This window comes from Pseudomyrmex gracilis, unplaced genomic scaffold, assembly GCF_002006095.1.
Source record: "Pseudomyrmex gracilis isolate BER0280 unplaced genomic scaffold, ASM200609v1 scaffold_72, whole genome shotgun sequence".
In the NCBI taxonomy this organism is placed as follows: Eukaryota; Metazoa; Arthropoda; class Insecta; order Hymenoptera; family Formicidae; genus Pseudomyrmex; species Pseudomyrmex gracilis.
The window spans coordinates 82,723-100,262 of record NW_018020656.1 but is presented as its reverse complement, the minus strand read 5'-3'; the positions used below and the strand labels follow the sequence as shown (position 1 = coordinate 100,262).

The following is a 17,540-nucleotide window of genomic DNA, read 5'->3' as shown; positions in this document are numbered from 1 at the left end:
CCAGCATCATCGAACAGCGAACGAGTTATGCTCACATGGTCCGAGCGTGCGATCGCATCAGGACGAGCACATTTCCGGATGCCGCTCTAGGACACGTCGCGGCGATCCATCGTTCTCTCGCGCGGATTTATTTATCGTCTACAGGTGCAGCGTTCCGCATCGACATTTATACGTCCCATACTTGTGCACCGTATAACACCGCTGCCTCATTATTGGCTGCCATTTCGATTCTAGTCAACAATAAGTCGTGCCATCTTTCGTCTGTTTTAGGTAAATCACGGGAAATCATCACGTTTGCGCGCGGCCCAGGCGAGTTGATTTTATCAACAAATTTTGACTTCGCCAACGATGAAACTTTTATCGAATGTGTAAAGAGAGACGTCAAGGCAACATCGGCAACCTGTTGCTTGTTAAAACTCACGTACGTACGTAGTTAAACACTTTGCGTGTAGTTTAAACATTTTGAAAACTTCCTCCGTTCTCTCTCTCTCTCTCTATCTCTCTCTCGAGAGATGCTTTGTTTGAAATAATAAAATTTTATTTGATGGTGGCAAAAATTTATGAATTTTGTATTTCGAGTAAAATTACAAATTTTACTTGGATTATAAAATTAAAAAAAAAAAATCTTCGATACTTCTCTGTTTCAATTAAAATTCCGGGAAACAACAAACTTATGTAAACAGGGACGGGATAAAAAAAAGATTTGATTACGTTACGTGTGTGCGTGACACTGAAAATTCATATGTATATATATATAATCACAATATATAATAACATTTATTATATAATCGTAAATGTAAGAATATATTTATAATTCCTATTTCCTAGTAAGAAAGAATTATAATAGCATAACACGCGAGTACGATTATGTTATTGATTGAAATAGGTAATATTGTATCTATAATTGTATTTTTTACAACTGCCAAATTATTGCTAATGTGTGTGTTTGTGTTTGTTTGTTTGTTTGTGTGTGTGTGTGTGTGTGTGTAGAGATGATGAATAGGCAGTTCGTAAAACTCGCAAATCGCCTTACTCATTATCATTACAAGGGACAAATAGGATTCAACAATTAAGACACTTAGTTGAGTATATCGCAGATATCATACAAAGCGTACCAATGCCACTGCCCTTGGAGCGAAATAAAAAATAAAAATTCGAAATTTTTTTTTGTAGAGACGCGCGTCTCGAGAGATTCTTTGCAAAGTGGTACATCGGCGCGCAACCAAGAAACTTATTAAATTTTCAATCTTCGCTCGTTAACAGAAGAAGAGATCACGCAAGTGGTAAACGATTCGAGACGATCGTTGTCCCGTATATTAAAACACAATGCAATCAGATCGATAATTAGAAAGACGTTACATCGGGAGAAAAGAAAATTACATGTGTGTGTGTGTGTTAATATGCATTAGCGAAGCTTTGTGATTCTGTACAGTGGCGGTATCACAGTTATTTTGATATCGTACAATACGTAGTCGCTCGTCTCGTCGCGCGACTCCCGGATGTAATAATATTGAACCGAAACAGTCGCGTTTTACGGATATCAAGTGATATTAGTAGTGCAACTACGGCTTTTTTTTTTTTTTTTTTTTTTNTTTTTTTTTTTTTTTTTTTTTATTTCTCGTGCAAAGATTTGTGAACCCATTGTTTTCTGAAAAATCAGCGCGTTTAAACGCACATTCACACACTCTCTCTCACTCACTCACGCACACTCTTTCTCTTTCTTTCAAGCAATCAATGTGTGTGTGTGTGTGTATATATAATCCGCAAGAAAACTATTAGAAATAAATAAGACTATAACATTGTGTGTATTCTATGAAACTAGCTCAAATCTGATACGGTATATCGGAATTGCAGTTGAATCAGAATGATTTTTGCAAAAACAAACAGGTATAAATCTTTTAAAATAAACGATAAAATAAATAAACAGTACGTGTGGCAGCGCAGGACACATGACCTGGCATAGCTTTGGTTTTTTTCCTCGGTCTCTCTCCCTGGTTTTTTTTTTTTTTTTTTTGTTTGTTTTGTAAAATACATTTATATTAACCCTTGCTCAGCGGACCCAAAAATCCATTCATCAGACCCACCTTCACAGACTTGTTACGACTTATAAGCGACAGTCATTGTAGTCCTATCTTATGTAACTCGAAACAAAAGAGAAGCGCTTTCTCAACTCTCGCGCTATCGCGCGGTATCGAGACATCGCATATTTTAATCAATACAGTAGAGCGAGCATTTTAATTTATCGATTGATCAATCATTATTATGCGACTTTGCCGCGTAAAAAACTGCGATTAATACATTCGAGACAATGACTCGGCATTGCAAGGGGTCATGCAATGTTTCAACGTCGGACGTTGGTCTCGAATATATAAAATCGATAAGTTAAAAAAAAAAACCTCGCTTATATAATAACGCGAAAAAATCATGAAGACGACGAAGCGAACAAAAGTGTCATCTTATTGGGCGCTCGTATAAGAAAATAGTCAAAAAATACATTTCAAAATTCTTGGAAGATGCTATGTTTGTACAGACAATTAATATAAACGAAACTGCGACGGAGAGATGTCATGTTCGTATTCTCTCTCGCGTGATGGAGAATAGCTTGAACTTCAATTTAAAAGAATAGTTTAAAAATAAAATAATATTTTATATATCCTTGTTCTCTGAGAAATATATAGAATATTATTTATTTGTGTGTGAATGCTATTTTAAATTGGTTTTTTTAGATTCTCTAACTTAGAATTATTATAATGCGTATAAAAGTATCGTTTTTTTCTTTTCTTTTTTTTTTTAATGAAAAACAAATGTCAGTATAGCAAAAATTCAGTATATTATATCCTAGGAACATGAAAAAGTGAGACTTTTAGTTTGAGTTCAAACTAAAATTTGGATCCAGGATCCACCGTCCGAGGATTAATATCTAAATGACGGTAACATTATAAAATGCAATATCTCTGCTTAATCAATATTGCTTTGTTTCACACATATTGTTTTTTTGTTGTTGTTGTTGTTTTAAGATATTTTAACAAACGGCTACCTCTTTTGCATTTTCCGCTGTTGCCACATGGCAAATTTCCTATACGCAGTGTTTAGCAATTGATTTAAATGACTCGTCAAGTGTTGACTGACTGGAGAAAATTCTCTTTGTACACGATCCTATGGGACAAAACCGAAATTGAAATACCTTACAATATGGAAATCTCTGTTGTAATAGTTGTAAATATAATATCGCAATGCTTACCTCAAAAGGCTTTAATTTAGCAGAATGAAACTTATGTAAAGCTGCGTGCATTCTTATCGCTTTTTCCTCGAGCTGCGGTGTTGTCGGAGGAAAACTTCGCCAATAGTGTTTTAACAATTCGCACGCACATACATATACATTACGTAATTCTTTCTCTAATTCCTTTGGTATTAATTCTATATTCACAAACAAGTACATGGTATCAGCTTTATATTGATACAGAAAAAAAGCAGAAGAGATAGATATTTTATTTAACAATCAATATACTTACGTCCAAGACTCTCTTCTCTAAAACCTTTCATTAAGGATCCACCAGGTGTTAATTCACCTAAAACCGATACTGCTGCAGCTGGACTAACTAAGGACGTTATTGCCTGCCGCGGCAAAGTGTTGCCAGATACCCATCCAGAAGCCTCTTTTTTCAAATGGCTCAATGTAACAAGTAGTTCTTCAGAAGTTGGCTCTGTGCTACCACTTCCTGGTACAGGTCCATGCAGATATCTGTCTATTTGTGTCAGATTCAACGGAGCTCTGTTATTCATATTTACGTCACAGCTCGTGTCGAGATCATCGTAAGTTATCTTCTCCTGTATTCTACGCTGTAAAAGATATGTCAAAAAAAAAAATCAGATTTTATATAAATTTTTCTAATTGTGTAGAATTGCAAATGTTTAAAATAGAGAGAAATATATATCGTACCTTTTTATTCTTTGGTCCATCATCCACTTCATTAACTGTGACTTTACTTGCAGAAGGTGAAGATCCATTTAATTGCGGTTGATTGACTTGTTGTGTCGACTGTTTGGCAGTGCTAGCTTTCATAACCATTATACTATGTTGATTGAACCTCTTGATCATATTTTGATGAACAATATTTCCCGATGCCTTATCAGATTTAGTGCAAGTGCTCCCGTAATTCTCGTCCAACGTTTGATCCTCAAAAGAAGTGAGATCCACCAAAAGGTCATTTATCCCAGACTGAAGATCCTTTTTAAGTTCTTGATCATCTATTTTGGCACACTCGGTAAAGAGATCCTTGGTCCCAGCATTGATACGATCTCGATGAAAATAATGCGATTGAAAGAACTTTGTCCAGAAGTCAGATTCCGACATCTTGTGAGGCACATTTTCCTGATGTTTTCTTTTTACAGCTGGGTAAGTTTTAAATATGCATTCTATCACATCGACGGTTAAATTATATCTTAATCCATTGCAGCCATCGGTTTGTGGTTTGATATCAGCCTGAAACAATTTACATTGATCCATCATTGTGATAATTCCGATCATTGATGCACTGAATGAGAAAATCATCAATTATAAAAGATATCTTACAAGAAAAGCACTATTAACACCTATCTCTTGGCGTTGAGTCTTTTTGGCTTGCGTATATTCTGCAGCATGTTGTGCCCAAAATTCCTCAGATGATATAATTTCTGTGATAACGAGATCACGATACAACTGAAGCAGTGTAGGATGTTCTTGGAGAGTTCTGAAACAAGATGAGTGCAATTAATAAATTTGTTACTTACGTTCGTGTTTTTTTTTTTTTTTTAATTAATATGGATCACATTTTGTCTTGTACCTATTTTTCTCTTCTAGTTCTTTGTTAACTTTTCTCTTAAATTTTGGCAATAACTGCTGTAGCAGTTCTTTTACATCATCACGATCTTTAATTTGTGCCTCTTGTCCATTTTTATTTACAAAATGAAATGTAGATGATGTGCCATCATGTAACACCACCTGCAATTGTATCTTTGACTTCCCTTCTGGTGATATCTTTTGTACTGTAAAGAAGAAGAACAGTCTAGAATATTTACTTTGCATAGAAAAAAATTGTTTTATAAGTATAGGATATTTGTGTATCGTAACTATAAAATTATTTATTATTAGTATCTTACATTTAATATCTGCGTATTTGTGACTGACAGATACAGTGTCTCTGTTGTCGAGCATCCATGCTATTCGTTCATTCATCACATACAAAGTGCCGTCTCCTTTTTTATAACGCACTTGGCTCACTTGCATCAGGACATCTTCTGAGGATGTAGTCATGGTGGATGTATGATGTAATACAATTCTGTGAAAAAAAGACAAATTGTTTTCTAAGAAAATTTATATAAAAACCAACTGACACTTGTGTTATTTTTAGTGAAGCTTATATTTATTATTTAAAAAAAAAAGAACAGAAATATATAGAACAAACAACATTAGGAAAAATCATTGCACTACTGTGCACAAGAGAGAAAGACAATGCTTTAAAAAAACATTTATTTGTAGACCGTTAGACAGAGACTTAATTGCTTTCTTTTTTTCTCGCACCAAATGTAATGATGAATATCGTTATTGAATAAGGAAAGACCGAGATGGTCCTATATAGAGTTCGAGTTGTTTGTCGCGATGTCCTTGAATATTGCGCGACAATTAATTCGACGTCCGATCACACTTTTGCGATTGTTTTTCGTTAAAAATCGCACGAGAAGCGATGATTCGCGACGAGAAGAGCGTCGGACGTCGAGGAAATTCGCGTTGCGGCGCCAATACCGAGACGATGTAACGCGCTGCAGTGTGAACCCCCGCGCGAATCTCGTTTTCATCGATCAAATATTTTAATTACCGCGAAAACTCGGCTTCGCGTACGGTTTTACGCGAGAAACGCGCGTTTCCCGTTCACGTGGCGTGAAAACTAATGAAAAAACGAACATTTACCAGCGGCGAGTCGCCGAAAACCGCGGAGCAGTGTGGAAACCCGTCGGGCGGCACGGCCATGTGCAGAAACACACGTCGGTGGACGCATCGCGAGACGAGCACAGCCACCAACGGACCGTCTGTACGGACAACACCATCGACCTGCGGCGACTGACGACACTATGTTGTTCAAGTGACGGCGTTGTCGCCGCTTCCTGTCCCGGCGTTCGCTTCACGGCATTTATTCCGTCTCGTGTTTGTCGCGCGCGTACGGCGTAGATACTCGCAAAAACTATCTGTTATTTCGTTCATTTCAGAATAAAAATTCAACGCCACGCGTCTATTCGCAAAAATTATTTTGCATTTTCGCAGTAACAATATTGAGTGAGACTCCGTTGGCGCGTGCATATTAAATGCGCTGCGCGTGCGCCGAGCGCGCGAGGGCGCTGACAAACCCAATGAAAATTTGTTTTTCCCAGTTCTTTTTTTCGACGAAAGATGCGCGGAGTAAAAATCGCGGGGATAATCTCCGGAAATTTTCTCTGTGATTACAATCGCTTGATTTTTTTTTTTTTTTTTGTTTTTGTTAAGATATCTCACCGTCAAAATGCACGTCAAAATAAACTTGGCCTCCACGGAAGGTAAAAAAATACACGGATTCTTTTCTCTTTTTCTGTTGAGAATTTTTTTTAATTATTTGAATTTTTCTTATGTCGCAGATTTTGAATATATAATAGAAAAACCAGAAAAGCAGAAGATATGTTTTGGTTCTGGGAAGCCACGTGACACCTCGAAAAGAGGTATGAATTCTTTCATGAGGTATCACACCGGAGAAGATCGTCCCAATATAGGACCTGGCTCCTACAATGTACTGGAATCGTTTAATGCGGTCAAAACTAGGGTACAAATATGTACATGGCGTTAGTTTTTTTTTTTTTTTTTATATGTTAAATACACGCGCGTGTATTTCACATATCGCTTTTACAATTTGCGCGATTCTCTTTCAATTCAGCCGTGTCTTCGCAGTATCAGCAACAAGGGTTACAGTGGCCTGGCTCGATTCGCCAAACCCGTCGCTCGCACAGAGAATTATCCATCGCCAACGGATTACTTCCCTCGCTTTCCTACTAAAATCAAATCACACAAACGTCCACTTCCGTCTGTCAGCAAACGGAGATACTTTTATTCCGACGATAATCCAGGGTATTAAAGTTCTGTATAAAAAAACGAAAATTTGTATTCGATCACAGTAAGCAACACAAAGTTTCGCTTCAGACCCGGAATGTACGTGAGCAAAAAGATTCAAGGTATCACCTTTGAGAACAGTTTCGGCGGCAGAGTTAAAATGCAATTAGGCGTCGATCTCAAGTGTTGCCGCCGAATCACGGACACTTGCGACTTGTGTAAGACAAAACCCACGGGAGATTATTGGCATTTGAACGATAAGATTTTCTTGTGCCGAACGTGTATGACGAGAGAGTTTCAACGCCAAGTAAAATTTAAGAGGAAGGAACTCAAGTTATTTCGCGTAAACGTTTAAGAATCAATTCTTATTACAATAAATATTTACACACACGCACACGTGTGAATAATTAGATTGATTCTTGCAGCAAGTAAGAGATTGCTCGCATTTTCACGTTCACGAAGGTAGCGACGCGAAGATATGGCTGATGCCACCCGCCACGGTCAACCAGTGGAGCAGAAGAGAGGCGTATCTCTCAGCTTACTTGAAGGATTAAATCAAACAGAAGTAATCAAGAAAAAATCCTTCTCTCTCCAATTTGATCCTCCATCCAGTGATGTTTTTCTGCAATCAATATAAATTTGTCGCATATATGAACATTTTTTTTTCCATGGATCGCGTTTACCTCATTCTTAAAACCAACATGTTTTAATACGTTTTAAATTTGTTCAGACATTAGAGAGGTAGGTCCTGAAGCAATTGTAATCAATATTTATTTGATATCATCATTATTTATATACAGGTCGTCATTTACTGAAAGTTCTGGAATCGGTAAGTTTTATTGTGACGCATAGATGTGTGCGCGCGTGTCGAGGCCAGTTCGAGTCCGTCGCTACAATTGGTTCAAGTATCAATGTGAATGTTAGATTTACAAACAGAAAAATATTAGCACGAAAGACCTTAAGATTACTTTAAAGACAAGGTACAACTTCATACGCAATACCAACGCTTGGTTTATCTTGGAAAATTTATCGCGAATTTATAGTTTTAAAACGGAGCCAGCCGGAGTTTGCACTTCCGCGAACATTGGGCCGCGACGTTTTTACCTATTATCACGTTCCCACTTTCTCCCGCGCCCTGAAGTGCAATGACTCCGGCCGGATCTGGTTTAAAGTTTATTTGTCATATTATAAAACTTGCACTCTCTCTCTCTCTCTTTGTTAAAATGTATATAAATATATAAATTACTTTTATATATATATATATATTTCTAAGTCTAATTACAAGTGTGTGAGAATCAAAACGTGCGTCTCGGTTGGTTAGGATGTGTCATCTTGCGCGGCGTCGTGTTGCTTCGACACTACCGGCTTCTTAACCTCCTCCACGGGATTTCCACCTTCGGGCGCTTGTCTCGACACTCCGGGAAAAGACAGTTCCGATATGGTGGAACAATTTTCCATCTTGTCGTCGTTCACCTGCTTTATCAACAATTTGTCGAACAACTCGTTTGACGTAGACGATCCCGCATTGTTACTCATCATCAATTCGTTTGTGGATTTGTAAATAACGGTGATGTCGATGCTGTCGTTCGGGTTTTCCGACGCGCTCGAAGATGTCGAGGATAGGGTGTTCCCATCCTCGGACTCCGACACGTTCGTCCGTCTGTTCGTTTGCGCGTCCACGCGAGATGAAGCGTCGTCATCATCTCTTGTCGAACGATCGATCTTGGTGCCACATTGAATAGCCGCGTTGAAACTTCTCGAATATCGATTATCCAGTTGCTTCACGGCTTCCACTTCCGGCGACGCGACCGACGAAACCTGCAGATCCGGTATCAGATGCTGATACAGAAGCGGATTAATTATGTTGTCCAGATCCAGATGACGTATGTTTGAAGTTAACAAATACGTCGTCAGCTCGTCACAGTTCACACTGTCGTTGTTTTCTTCCGCGACCAATTCCTCGCGTATCACGGTCGATATTCTGCTGGACGGTTGTCGCGACTCCTCGGACGATTTGGGAGTGCTCTCGCTGATGTCGGACGCAGCAGAATTGTTCGCGTGAGAATAAACGACGTGGCGCTCGTCCGTGTTGTTATTAATTTGCGCGGGCATCGAGCAAGTACTGACGGTGTGAACGCTCTTGTCCTGAACCTGCGAACTGTTCTTGTGCTCCCGCAAAGCCGCGAACAGCTGTAAAATATCTTTCTTCATCGGTGCGTTCATTTCCGGGTTTAGTCTAGGTGGCAGATCCAACGAGAGCTTGTCAAGTAGATGATTTATGTGAGTTCTGGTACCTCGCACCGGATATTCCGCGCTGTTACCGTACGACAGATAGTCACGAGTCGAACTGTACTGATTTTTGTACTGATTGTGATAATATCCGGGATGTTGTTGACCGAAGTGCGGGTTGGAGCAATATTTAGGATCGGTCGCTTCGGAACTCACAGTTCTGCATTGATTAGACGACGGCTCGAGGTGTGGATTAGTGGTGCTGGTAAAAGAAGTTTGTTTTTCGCTATTCGCAGCGTTTCGAGCAATTTGTGTTTTACATTGTTGTGCCATCTGCGACGTTTCGTTAGAGGAGTACACGGAAACTGCACGCTGCGGTATCTGCGAATTCTCGTCGTTATTCTCGTTTCTTTCGTCAGTATTCTCATTGTCGCTATTTAGTTCGATCATGTCGAAATCGTTGTCGATATCATCCTCGAAAGCTGTGCTCGTTACATCACGCAAACGTGATTGCAAACGTTTCGTTATCTGATCTAGTTCGGTCAATTTTTGTCTGTAACACGATATCGATGAGCGGTTAAATTCGGCAAATAAATACATAAATTTTTCACTTCAAGCAAGTAAAATTCCAGTACCGCTTACCTCAGTGACGATGACAGAAAAGACATAGAAATGTCTTCTAAACCGTGACCAATGTCTGCTACAAAATCATTCGGCTTATGATCATTTTGTACAAATCTGTCTTTATTGTGGCTTATATACGATACCATTTGATGTACACTGTTTGGCTCTGCATTGCCGTAAGACGCGTGATACGGCCTGTTTGTTTGCGACAAATTACCGCATCTTGATAAATTATTAGCAGCGACCGATGCTAATTTTCTTAACGGTAATAAACTGTCCAGAGGTGTGATACTTATCTGAAATCGAATTGAAATTTATTTTACGCACGCACGCGACGTACACGCGACCGCTTTGATCGGAAGAACTTGTTTAAAAGCGTGAGAATTTACTTTGATCTGTCCGTTACATCTTCCGGTCAAGTCCATGATGTGAAACCATCCGGATACCATGGGGAATCCGGCCATCAGTACCGAGAGATCGATGGCAGAAAAGCCAATTATAGTGTCTCTTTCCAAATTGATTTCGGCGGATGCGTCTGGATCGTTCAGGTGCCACACTTTGAGAATTAGTCTTTTCTGATTCTGAAAAATATCATAGGGATAAAAAAAAAAACAACCGCGCGCAATGCAAATTTGCACACAACATGTAATTAAAAGAATTACGTACGTTCAAAAGCAAATCCGTCGATAATTTTGCATCGCATCTCCAATTCCATTTTGGATTGCAACTGTGTCGAAACACATTTGTCGCCACGTACGAATTTGACTGATCATTATGATCGCGTTTGTGAGACAGATCTTGAAAGGTTACGTACGTGCTCGGTTCCAGCAATTCGTTTGGACCCTCGATCTTTGGCAAATGCAACGCACACTCGATTTCCACAACAGATCGGAAGAAAGAACCATCGCAGGTAATGTTAGATTCCTCTTTCTCCGTGTTTTCTTCCGTGTTTACGGGCGACTGAGATAGATTATGATAAACGTTATTGTTCTGTTGTTGATTCGATTCTTCGTATTCCGCGCCAACGCCGACGCTTCTGTACATCTCGGTAGGTCGAAAATTGTTTCCCGGACTGCAGCTGTTGCTGTCGTCATTGAGATTGCTATTGCTGTTACTGTTTAATGTATTCAAACGTAATTCCTCGGTGGCTCCTACATCCATCGTTTGATCATCTCCGCCGATCTCTGTTTGAGCCGACTGATCTGTGTTGTTTTTATTGCTGTGCAACACATTGGCCAATCGATCGACCAAAGTATGCAAAGTCAAATGTTTCGTATACGCAGTTTCCCGCACCGGGCTGTCCGTTGCAGCATTTTTAAGACTCGAAATGTCTGTCTGGCTCTCTTGAGTTTTGTGATCCGCAAAAGCCAAATCCCGATCGGGCGTGTTATAACCGTGATAAACGAAATTATCACAAGTGGACGGGCCCGAGTTGAGATTCGCCATCTCAGAGACGTTAGACTGCGAATTCTGTTGATGACGAGTCATTTCGTATTTCATATTGTCATAGCACTGATGGCTACAAAGTGTTCGCGATACGATACTGGTGTTTCTCAGACCTCTTGACATTTCTAGCGACGCAATTTGTTCCGCAGTACCGAGCGCAACCAGCGCGAACAGTTCTCCGCAAAATTTTCCACTTATTGGATCGTTTATATTGACCCAACCGTCCACACTTATTACGGGATACTACAAAGAACATATTACACATATTGTATATATATATATGTATAAACTTGTTTACAATTAACGCGCAAATTACCTTTGACAATAACAAATGAGGCAGAACGAGCGGATCTCTGTAGGCAATGTATAACTGATGCACAGACAACTTCGCTATTCCCAACAAATTATCCGTCCCGCTGTTTTGACGACTGTACACCTCTATGATTATATGATTATCCCTGATTCTTTCCAGCAGTTCTGTACCGTGAATTAAAGGTACTAGCTATAACAAACGTTTGCAACATTAAAGTCACATTTGTGTTCGAGCGAAGAGTCAGTTTGTTAAATGTGTAAAAACAAAACGTTTACTTGAAAAAAATGATAAAACGGATGTTTCGTATTATTGCAGATTTGACTGGTCGCTTTATCCTCTCTCCAAAATGCTCTACATATTAGATAAGTATTAGATTCTGGCAAGTCTTTACCCTCGCCCACATATATTAAACCATGAAGCAAAACCTAAAATTAAAAGCGTAATCGTGTTATATATCACGAGTTTAGATCAACGTCATGATAAAAAAATGTTATATTGAACGTCATTGCGCATACACACACAAGCGTAATTCAAGAAAATATTTTCTCTCCACGTTCTCTACGTCATTAATATGAATTACCTTATCCTTAGTACTGCTTTCTGGATTACTAGTGTCAATCTTCTTATTATCTAAATTTTGTTCTCGGTGCCTCATTATATTTTCTTTAGAAATTAAATCCTTATTGCTATTATTATTGGCGAAACATTCAATTCGCTTGGCGGAGACCGATGACACTTTGTTGTTAGATTTGGAAGAATGAGTTCCCGTTGCGCTTCTATATCTGTTACTATTCGCGCTCGCTGTAGGATTTGTTTCCAAAATAGGAATATTTTCTTTGGCAGACAATACAGCATCTAAAAGAACAGTTTCATTAGCGATTATTTTTAACCACAATTGCACACAATTATTTAACATAATTAACATTTCAATGAACATTTCATTACACGTACCAACAAATTGTTTTCCGAAGTTCATGGAATTACAGCCCAATTCCGCGGTGACTTTTAACTCGCCTATTTTGATGCCTTTGTTTACAATAGCTATGCACTGAGTACTGCTTAAATTTGCGCTAGTAACAATATCACTGACATTCATAGAACCACATCCCAATTCAGTCGGAAATTTTTGATTAATATGTCGAACAAATAATTTGAACTTCAAAGGAAAGCTTTTGTTCACAATGTGTCTCGGTATGCTGTAGACACCTTCCGAGTTGAAGTCAATTACTATAAAAATAATATAATTGTTATATAAATTATGTGCACATTTTACACGGAGTTGTCTTTTACATTATTGTACATCTTAAGTAACTTATTGCACTCAAGTAATTTTTTATCATTATAGGCTTTTACCTCGACCCGTTTGTTTTTTAGCACATGTTCTTACGAACTTATTGTCTTTCTTAGATTTCGCATCTGTTTGCCTTACAGATCTAAACGTTGTGTCATATTGAATGAAATACGTCATCGTTAACGGCACATCATCTATATTTGAAAAAGAAATGTGTGATTTAATCAAAGTATGTATTCAACATGTTGTTATGCGCTTTAAGTAAAATATTTACAAAAATTTAAGTTTACATACGTTGCAAGCATGTGGATTTCGCGCGCCTATATCCCGCGGGACTCATGGTGAAGGATTCAATGAAAATTCTTATGCTGTCTATGTAATCAAGAGGATGTGTCTCTGAAATGTAACACACGAAAATGAATAAAATAAAATATAAAATTAGGATAAGTTATCTTTTAAATTAAATCTAATCTATTGTGTTTTACAAACCGTTTAGCTCAGTATAGGTCTCTTTATGCAACGCATCTTCTACTGGATTGTTCAATTTCAGGGAGAAATGCTCAGCCTGTTCAGTCTGTTTATTATCATTTTTATCAGTTTTAATCGTTTCAGATGCTAGATCTATGAAACTCGGAGGTGGAGATATTGATCTCAATATATCCAGGGCTTTTTTCTCCTCCGAGAAAGTCATTTTCTTTCCCAAAATATATTCGTACAGTTTTGTATCATTTTCCACCGAAGCGTTCGGTTCATTGTTCATTGAAGTATCACTCAAGGCTAAAGAATCCTCATTACAAGTTTCTCTTAATATCGCTCCTCTGAGTCGCTGTGCTCTAGCAACAATCTGAGCGACCAACTTGTCTGTCATCATTTCGTTGAATTTTTTTCTATATACTGGAGTCTCTGGTTGTCTGGTCTTAAGAACAGATCTGTATGTGTCAAATGTATCAATATTCGTAGATTTCGCGGAGTTTCTTTTCTTAATATTTTCCATATTCTTACAAGATGTTACAGATGTAATTTTATTATACTGTAAATCATTAACACCAGATAGTAAAATATCATTATCTACATGTTTCTTACTACATTTGTACGGTTTTGACTGCATGTTTGAAAGTTTTTTTAAATATGTTAATTGCAGAAAAACATGTATCTTTCCTACTTTGCTTCCGCTGTTATTTATTATCGAAAAAAATTCGGAATAAGGTTCGCACGTAAGTATCCTGGACAATTCTCCCACATGTACCGTGCCGATAACCTCGTGAATCTTCTCCGCTATGATTACTAATTCTATTGCTTCACAATTTTTAATATAATCCTCAAACAACGTGGCATTGGTCCTTATATCGTATATCTCGGTTGTATCACTGTTTGTTCTTACGGTATCTTCAATACTATCTATTGGCCTGTTAAAAAAACAAACAATTGTTATTAACATTCAGCAATACGATCACTTCTTTCAGTGTGGACTGAAGAAAAGCGTGTCTAAGGGTATCATTTTGTTTCATCTCACTTGCTATCGGAAGATATAGTTTGGTTCAAGCAAAATATTGCTAGTCACCTGAATTGCGCGCTGTCCTGCTCGCCCCACCAGGAAGCCACTACTGTGACATCTCCGGGATTTCTTCTAATCCAGATGATCTCGTCAATAACGAGCTTCAAATTGCCGTGAACTTTGCCTTCGACCAACGGCGGCAGAGATCTACATGGTTTTACTTCGAGATCCATTTGCTCTTTGTAAAGTAAAGCATACCTGATCTCTCACTCATCTGTAAGTTTGTCATCGGATCTGGAAAATCAAAACAGAGCGGAAGCCAGACAGAAGCGAATAGAAGTTCGGCGCAAAACGTGAATCCAATCAAATACAATCTTGTTTGATCTGCACCGAATTCCGCATCATTCCAAACATACCTTCACCTTAAGTCCGAATCGGACTGTGAATAAAGGCCTGTGTACACAGTAAAAGTTGTTTGCTTCCATTCTGGGGATATATACATAACGCATGCGCAATGCACTTGGTATTTAATTTTTTTTTTTCTAACTTATCGTACATATTATATATTTTTATCATTCTTATCACTTCTAATTTTAACGGTTCTCGCTTTTGACGATTAATTATTCGTTTTTAGAAAACTTAGCGTTGATTTGCATTCGGATTTTCTAAACTTTACAGTTTGCGTAAAAACATCTTCAATAATTTTGTAATTCCAAGTGTTCATTAAAAATTTATTTTTTTTTTTACTAATAGTTACGCACACTTCTGGAAATATTGCACAATGGTTCAACAAGTTTTTATTGGTCCAGTAATTCAAACAGATGAAAGCGGAGAATTAATTATTAAAGAGCACTTGGCAATTTTTACTCAGGATGGCAAGGTATAAAATATCTTTAAAAAAATACACAAAAAAAATATATATATAAAATAATATAAAATTCTAAACACTACACATTTAACATTGTAGATCATTCGTATCGAGGAAAATGTACCAATAGGTCAACAAGAGATCGAGTATTACCTGAAAGATTTTTCTGTGGACGAAGTTAATATCTTATCACATGGACAATTTATGATACCTGGATTCATCGATTGTCACATTCATGCGGTTCAGTTTCCAAATCTTGGTTTGGGCTATGACAAATCTCTCCTGGACTGGTTGGAAACATATACATTCCCTTTAGAGAAAAGATATACTGATACAAATTTTGCAGAGCGAGTATTTGATGCAGTTGTGGTATGTGTGACACACAGTGTAACGTTTCTATTAAAAATTAATCAGAAAATTATATTGTATTTGATATAAAATATTGAATAATTGTTGGTTTTCATTTTAGAAGCAAACTATTAGAACAGGCACAACAACAGCTTGTTACTTTGCATCTTTATATGCTGAAGCATGTATAATTCTTGCTAACAAAGCTGCGGAGCTGGGCCAGCGAGCTTTTATTGGAAAAGTAAACATGAACTTTCCTCGTGAAGATGGATATTACGAAAGCACTGAAAAGTCAATTGAGAATACTGTAGCTTTCATAGAATCTATTGAACAAATAGGGGTAAATCCAAACTTATTGTGTGTGTGTATGAATGATTGAAATAGCAACTCTTCAATTGTAGGTAGAAATCCGCAAGATTAAATGTACATTCATACACCAACAATTATTATTCAATATTTCTTATTTGTAGAATTCACTTGTGAGGCCAGTTATCACACCAAGATTTGCGTTGAGCTGCGACATGCAGTTAATGAAACGACTTGGGGAAATTGCTAAAGCAAGAGATTTACATATACAGGTATCTTCAGTTCAGTTTGCACATACATATAATCGCCAATGTGTCACACTATTTTTACAATATATTCATCGATTTCATATAGAGTCATGTTTCCGAGAATTTAGCTGAGATAGATGCAGTAAAGAAAGCTTTCTCAGACCAGTTTTCGTACACAGCTGTTTATGACAGCGCTGGTCTTCTCACCAGTAAGGTATAAGTTAATTCACATTACATAATAGATTAAGAAATGACAAACATTGGTTTCTTATACAAATGTTTTTGCATGACTTGTTTACAGACATTGTTAGCGCACGGAGTTTATCTCGAAGACAGTGAACTTGTCATCTTGAAAGAACGAGGGACAGCTATAATTCACTGTCCGTCGTCGAATATATATTTGAAAAGCGGATTGTGCGACGTGCAGAGACTAAAAGCTCATAATATCAAAGTTGGGCTTGGAACAGGTGCCATAAGAATCTTCTAATGCAAAAAAAATACTGAATAATATCAATATGTCGATATAATATTAAATTTGATTCAATACTGAAATACGCATATAATATTCATTACGATAATAACAAATGCGTACTTTCAGATGTTTCAGGCGGAGCAAGCTATAGTATATTGAATGAAATGAGATCAGTTTTGCAAGTATCGAATTCATTGTCTATGATGAAAGATAATTACACGCAACTTAGTTACAAGGATGTTTTTCATATGGCAACTTCGGGAGGTGCTAAAGGTACATTTTTTATAATCGCATATTAAGAGAGAACAGAGTCTCCAGTATCTCATACTTGCAATATAAATTATTTTAAACTCTGTATTTTTAGCGCTTTCAATAGAAGACAAACTTGGCAATCTGATGCCAGGCAAAGAATTTGATGCTCTTATTATAGATTTGAACGCGGAAGGTAGTTTGTTGGACAATTTCAGAGAATACACACTTGAAGAAAAACTTCAAAGATTTATATATTCCGGTGACGATCGTAATGTAATATCAGTGTACATCAAAGGCAAAAAAGTTAAATAGGTCAAATATTTTATTTTTATACAAATTTTACAACTGAGATTCTAGATGTGATATTTTAAATGATGATATTTTTATATATCATACATATATCAAAATAAAGATTGAAGAAATTCGATAACGTCTTCTTTCACATCAATGTGATAGAATAATGTATAAATTTATATTTTTGTATTCCGCTACACACATGTCCACGTATGTGTGTGTGTGCGCCAAAGTTACATAAAT

The 17,540-nt window shown here is 37.4% G+C and overlaps 3 protein-coding genes and 1 long non-coding RNA gene across 5 annotated transcripts; 2 read left to right on the top strand and 2 right to left on the bottom strand.

Moving 5' to 3' along the window:
* Positions 1 to 1,614: 1,614 nt before the first annotated feature.
* LOC109854726 (general transcription factor IIH subunit 1) lies at positions 1,615 to 6,086 on the bottom strand. 2 transcript variants are annotated; one of them, XM_020428138.1, is made up of 8 exons: positions 5,942 to 6,086; positions 5,140 to 5,318; positions 4,824 to 5,025; positions 4,574 to 4,730; positions 3,941 to 4,483; positions 3,513 to 3,840; positions 3,242 to 3,417; positions 1,615 to 3,156 (listed from the first exon to the last, which is right to left on the bottom strand). In XM_020428138.1, exons 2-8 carry the CDS (start codon positions 5,291 to 5,293, stop codon positions 3,034 to 3,036), a joined length of 1,683 nt encoding a protein of 560 aa, XP_020283727.1. In that variant the 5' UTR covers positions 5,294 to 5,318; positions 5,942 to 6,086; the 3' UTR covers positions 1,615 to 3,033. The 2 variants fall into 2 exon arrangements, with proteins under 2 accessions (XP_020283727.1, XP_020283726.1); XM_020428137.1 differs by having other exon boundaries at positions 5,948 to 6,086.
* Positions 6,087 to 6,944: 858 nt separating this feature from the next.
* Positions 6,945 to 7,789, top strand: LOC109854704. The gene is made up of 3 exons (XR_002250238.1): positions 6,945 to 7,129; positions 7,202 to 7,454; positions 7,537 to 7,789. It is a non-coding gene; the product is annotated as an uncharacterized LOC109854704 (long non-coding RNA).
* A 76-nt stretch (positions 7,790 to 7,865) lies between these two features.
* On the bottom strand, positions 7,866 to 15,006 carry LOC109854702 (C2 domain-containing protein 3-like). Its single transcript, XM_020428078.1, has 12 exons — positions 14,576 to 15,006; positions 13,504 to 14,420; positions 13,309 to 13,410; positions 13,077 to 13,208; positions 12,675 to 12,950; positions 12,304 to 12,578; positions 11,999 to 12,148; positions 11,727 to 11,912; positions 10,631 to 11,653; positions 10,354 to 10,545; positions 9,983 to 10,260; positions 7,866 to 9,893 (listed from the first exon to the last, which is right to left on the bottom strand). Exons 1-12 carry the CDS (start codon positions 14,740 to 14,742, stop codon positions 8,429 to 8,431), a joined length of 5,163 nt encoding a protein of 1,720 aa, XP_020283667.1. The 5' UTR covers positions 14,743 to 15,006; the 3' UTR covers positions 7,866 to 8,428.
* A 35-nt stretch (positions 15,007 to 15,041) lies between these two features.
* Positions 15,042 to 17,535, top strand: LOC109854703 (guanine deaminase). Its single transcript, XM_020428079.1, has 8 exons — positions 15,042 to 15,389; positions 15,477 to 15,746; positions 15,847 to 16,065; positions 16,196 to 16,303; positions 16,386 to 16,493; positions 16,581 to 16,746; positions 16,878 to 17,024; positions 17,116 to 17,535. The coding sequence occupies exons 1-8, from the start codon at positions 15,291 to 15,293 to the stop codon at positions 17,313 to 17,315; spliced, it is 1,317 nt and encodes a 438-aa protein (XP_020283668.1). The 5' UTR covers positions 15,042 to 15,290; the 3' UTR covers positions 17,316 to 17,535.
* Positions 17,536 to 17,540: the final 5 nt, after the last annotated feature.